Source organism: Diorhabda sublineata, chromosome 11 (assembly GCF_026230105.1).
Source record: "Diorhabda sublineata isolate icDioSubl1.1 chromosome 11, icDioSubl1.1, whole genome shotgun sequence".
In the NCBI taxonomy this organism is placed as follows: Eukaryota; Metazoa; Arthropoda; class Insecta; order Coleoptera; family Chrysomelidae; genus Diorhabda; species Diorhabda sublineata.
Window position 1 is genome coordinate 9,713,806 of NC_079484.1, and position 5,608 is coordinate 9,719,413.

At 29.0% G+C, this 5,608-nt stretch overlaps 1 protein-coding gene across 1 annotated transcript; it reads left to right on the forward strand.

Annotated features, from left to right (window-relative positions):
* Positions 1-290: 290 nt before the first annotated feature.
* LOC130450096 (uncharacterized) lies at positions 291-3,709 on the forward strand. The gene is made up of 3 exons (XM_056788294.1): positions 291-820; positions 2,384-2,827; positions 3,337-3,709. Exons 1-3 carry the CDS (start codon positions 411-413, stop codon positions 3,587-3,589), a joined length of 1,107 nt encoding a protein of 368 aa, XP_056644272.1. The 5' UTR covers positions 291-410; the 3' UTR covers positions 3,590-3,709.
* Positions 3,710-5,608: the final 1,899 nt, after the last annotated feature.

A 5,608-nucleotide genomic window follows, 5' to 3' on the forward strand; every position in this document is an offset into this window, starting at 1 on the left:
TAGAACCATAAAATGTTGGATTTTCCCTTATACAGCAAGGGCTCATTTTATTATATGATGATAATATGTGTTATAGTGAAGTTAATATTCGGAGTGATTAACGAAATGAATTTAGAGAACTGAGTTTGCTTTCATTTATTTATTTGAATAATAGTGTTATTGGCCTTAATATCTATAATTGCAAGAAGTATTATGTTGTGAAATTCGTTCGAACATAGGTTCTTCAATTCTTTGTATGTCTATGTTGTCACAGGTAATGGTTGGCTAGGTTACTACAAGTGAGAAACAGCACTAGTTTAATATAAAAAAAGAAGAAGAAGAGGTTTCCATAAGTACCTGCGATGTTCATATTTGTAAAGTATTTTACTGTACAAGTTTAAATATTAAGTATAAAATAAAAATTTTCCAATATGAAGCTCATAGACGATTATGAACACATAAGCTTTCTTGTAAATACTTATATGGTTCATAGCTTGAAGAAGCCAGATAAGTCCGTAAACTTACAGAAGTTTATTGAAGAAGTTTACATTAAGTTTAAAAATAAAGGTCTTAGTTATTCAGAAACAGAAATATTGTTAACATGGAAGGAACTTGTTGAAGAATATTATTATTATAAAAAAAATTTTGGAAGTGATTATGCAACTAGTGCATGGCATTTGTTTGCATTAATGGATAATTGTTTTGATCGCAAAGATGTTGCAGAAAAATTTACATCCAAACATACCTTCGTATTAATTGATTGTATGAGTATACATAGGGAAACTCTTGCCACTCAAGGCTTAACGCAGAGTGTTTTGGATAGTGTTGAAAATCATTTCAGGTAAATTGAAGACGAATTAACAATTTCAAGTATGAATAATCACAGAATTATTAGTACTTATAATAGAGATGCGAGGCGAGAATATTCTCCTAAAGTTGAAAATTTGAGAATAATTCGATATTCTTTTTTCTTATGAATAAAATGAAACAATACACGAATCATACTTGTATATTAAATGTGGGTCATTTATAACAATAAAATTATATCTAATTACACTCACTATATAATAGATGAATAATAATTTCCTTGAATAGTGATTTTTAAGATTCTATTTAATTGCAAACTACTTTTTACTAACACTTTTTTTGTTATTTATTCTTAAATAAAAACATTGTAAATCCTTAAAGACCAAAAGATTTTCATGTAAGTTTTATTTTACAAAGGACAAATAACAGAAAATAAATTCAAAGATCATTTAAAAAAGCTGACAAATTTTTAAACAAAATTTTTATAATCTAAATTGAATTAAAAATCATCTTCATGCCTCTGAATATTAATTTTTATTTTTGTAGATATTTCTTTTCATTTCTGTGTTGACTGACTGCATCATTCAGTACTTCCATATATTTTTTATATAATTTCAGCCATGTTGGTTTGACTTTCAGGTTTGAAAAGTTTGATGCTTCTTTCTGTAAATAATCAATTTCTTTTTGCATGTATTCAGTACTGAAACATTCGTTAGTTGCAGCCGTTGTGGAAGGCATAGTTAAAATTTGCCATTTTTGCCAGCCAGATTCCAATACATGTCTCTTTCCACCATATAGTAAAATTTATATTTTCAGCCATTTTAATAACATAAGATTTTCTGAAAAAACCTTCTTGTACTCCATATTTAGCTAATTCCAAAGGAATTTTCTGTCTGAAGCACTTTCAACAACTTCTACTAGTTGGGGAATGAATTCTAAGCCACTTATTTGTTTCCCTTGTAAGATTAATCTTTAAATTAAGGATCCAAAATGTTAGCTACAAAATGAATAGGCATTAATGTCATAGCTTTCCTTTTCTTCAAAGATCCTTCACTTAATTTCTTAAAAGTTGTGTAGGTGGTAGGAGGTCTGGAAAAAAAATTTCTATTTCAAAAGATGCATCAACAACAATGTCAATTGTTGTTTTATTTGATTCTAATTTTTTCTTTAATTTTACAATTGCACTCAACAAGTTGTGAATTTTCTTAACCTGCATCCATAATTTATATTCGTCTACAATGCAGGTTATGCTATGCTTACTACGAATATTGCTGGATTCTTCTTAAACAGTCAATATTATAAGGTATATTTTGAATCTAGCAAGCTTTTTAAGCATGTCAAAAAAGATACCCATCGTGTTTTCACTGGCATCTGGAAAGAATTTTTTCTTGAATGCTTTTGTGTCTGCATGGAATGGTAGCATGTAGAACATATGAATTATTAATTTCTTTAATTACATGCAATTATTTTCCAATATTTTCGAATATTCTCATAAAGATTATTGCAGAGAATATTACATTTCTAACTTATCAATAAGTAGTGCATTAAAATACAAATATTTCAGTGTGTTGTATATATCTAATTAATACAATTTCAGAGAAATGGGAGATAATGATATTAATCAAAGTGACATTTTTGCTCAATGGGAATTATTGAAACAATCCTATAGGGAGACAAGGCTACTTATGAAACAGAGATGTCGAAATATAAAATTAAATGAGTTTTATGATGCAATGAGGGTATTCTATCAGAGTCCAGAATTTCAAGCACATAGAGTATACAATAATCCAGCAAAGAAAAGAAATGCAGTTTCGGATGTTAGTGAAATTAGTAATAAAAAAACAAATGAAGAGATTAAGACATTTAATTCGGCGCTACGTTATCAATTACTCGCATGTATAAAGAACAAAAAATCTGAACTTGGTTATAATAAGGAGTTGAGTCCTTCTCTATTGAGTTTCATTATAGAAACATTCAAAAGATTAGGATATCATGTCACAACAGAGACAATTTGCAATGAATGGAATGATTTGTATTACAGGTGAGTGTTCAATGTTTGTAGATCTCCTACAGCTGTTGCCCACTTCCTCATCATTTCTTCTTTTGTTACACTGTTCCTCTCAGTGGTTACAATAGTCATTTACTCATCGTGTGATTACAAATATATGCGTTAGTACACTTCTTACTAACACTATTCCTTTTTTATTAATAAAAATGTGCACGACAGCTATAGTTGTTGAAATAAAGCTATTTCTGTTTTTCTATTTTAATGTTACTATGTACTATGTGAAAAAAACACTGAAACAGGTCGATTTTTATTCTTAAATTGAAAATTTTAATATGAAAATATTATTCCCCATAAGGAAAAAATTAAATTGTCAAGAAGTGAATGGTGATCATTTTGAACATTTAATTTAATTCTAAAGTTGTTTATTATATTTATTCTATGTAAAGTTTTGTGATAGAGCAAAGTTCCTTTTTTGAAAAAGTTGTGTGTTAAAAGCTCTGTTGTTATTTTTGTTTGCTAGTACCATTTTTTTTTCATTTTAGATATGAATTATTAAAAAGCAATGAAAACCCATACCATTGGAAGTATTTCAACGAAGTCAATGAAATTTGTAATTCTGTAGAATCAGTCATAGTAGAAAATGTTGAAAATAATGCTGACGCCGAAGGGGCAGCTGTTTTAAAAGAAAAATATTCCAAAACCTATTCTGAAATACCAGAATTAAGAGAGTTGATGTTAGAAAACAATTTATCGGGAGAGGAAGTTACATATTTGTTGAATACATTTGATACTTGAGGAAAATGTTATGCTATGTTTTGAAAGTTAATTGGTAGGTGAATTAGATTGTTTTTAAAACATAATTCTTTGGGCAGTACCCATTATCTCAAACACTTGAAAATAAAAGTTTTGTTCAAATATTCAGTGTATTTATTTACAACAGTAATTTGATTGAGAGATTGTCGTTAAGTTTATTTATCGAAATTAAAATAAAATGTTTCCCGTTTGAAATTCCATGTTCCTAGCAATAACTCACCTTGTGTCTAATGAATTCCTAAAAAAGACAGAGAATTCAGCAGAACATGAATGGATGTTATTGGTAAGTGGAATATAAAAATTACAGGTGATTCCTAACAAGTTGAAAATTTGTATAAATATTATAGTTATATACAAATAATGTTTAATAAAAAAATATGCAAATAGTTCCAGTTTTATCTGATTTCTAAGTACTGAAATTACACATTTCAGAATGAGGATTAACTATAAAAGGTTGTTAATTAAAAAATAGGTCCTTTTTCATACTATTTGGAAGTTTCCTGTTCCATATAGGTACCTAATCTTGCTATGAAAAATTACAAATAAAAAATCTAGCGAAGAAGTGATGACAAATACAATATTCAATATTAATGTCCCGAGTGCATGTCAAATTGTCGATAATTTAATTTAATTATGAGACAATTTGACATGCACGAGAGGGCATTTTGGCAGACTATTTCCTGAGAAAAATTTAATTCAAAATAAACAATAATTGTTCCTTTTCTTAAAATATAAAATTAAAACCAAATGATGTTTATTAATCCTAGACGAAAATTTGGCACTAGTGCGAATTATCGATAATTTGCACTAGTGCAGTATTATCGCTGAAATTTGATCGTTGCTAGGTAAACATGAAATATTACAGCTTTTTGGTTGGCTTAAATTTTTCGAAGGAAATAGTCTGCAAAAGTGTATCACACAGAGATATTTATGATGATTTATTTCTATTTTAAATCAAAAAAGTTCTTGTATTTGCAATGGAAATTTTGTTATACTCCAGACGCTATATAGCTCTGCTATAAGTAAATTTGATGTCATCCATTTAGCAGAACTACATACAGCTTTGGAAAAACCGGAGTGCTCAATTCCCAGCCACATGCAGATCTCCAATGACACTTTTTGAACTTGTAGCGGACTGTACCTAAATTTAGGTATTTAATGAGACCAATTATCGAAATACGAAGACACAGTAGTTCTGAAAGGTTAGTGAACGTTATTACGTCACATTTTTCAAAGTTTCAATAATGTTAAGAAATTATTTCTTAACACTTTTTTAAGTCAAAAATATGGTATCATAATTCTCCGTATTAGATGTATTTCTATCTAGATATCGCCCAAGCATCCGACAAGGTCTGACACGAGGGACTAATACCTACACAAATTAGGAAAAATCTCCTGCACAACCTTTTCCTAATCCTAATATCCTGTCTGCAAGACAAACACTTTCACATAATAATTCAAGACCACGCCGAAACTTCATATCCAATAATAACAGGCGTTCCACAGGGGAATACCTTTGACCCGATCCTCTATCTTGAGTACACAGCTGATTTCCCAACAATGTAACTACCGCAACATATGCAGATGACAAGTATTTTGATTAATTAAATTTTTTTATTTATTTAAATCAACTGCCACATTTTCATACAATAATATGTCAATTAACAAGTTACAAAAACTTTTATTTTATATTCTATAATTCTTGGGTGTCACCCTTCCCAACACAGATCTCTGGATCTGCCCCTGGAAAAAAAAATTAAACAAATAAGAATATATACCTAGGTAAGATTTAAAAAGTTATTCAATGAGACCTACAATATTTCTAAGTTTGATTATATGACCGAATAATTTGAAGCAATAGATCTACAAATAAATCAGAAATAGTTTCCACTTTCTGTATTTACAAAAAGAGGCATTGTATAAAGTATTTTGAAGTGGCTTGATATATATTAGCATAAAGGCCAAAACGGTACTTTTTCTACTCTGCATGCTCGACTATTG

What these genes read in the sequence shown, in the direction of transcription:
- LOC130450096 (XM_056788294.1), top strand. Translation starts at nt 411, where the DNA reads ATGAAGCTCATAGACGATTATGAACACATAAGCTTTCTTGTAAATACT. An exon ending in AGTGTTGAAAATCATTTCAG is followed by an intron (nt 821 to 2,383) that starts GTAAATTGAAGA and finishes ATACAATTTCAG; the next exon opens with AGAAATGGGAGATAATGATA. An exon ending in TGGAATGATTTGTATTACAG is followed by an intron (nt 2,828 to 3,336) that starts GTGAGTGTTCAA and finishes TTTTCATTTTAG; the next exon opens with ATATGAATTATTAAAAAGCA.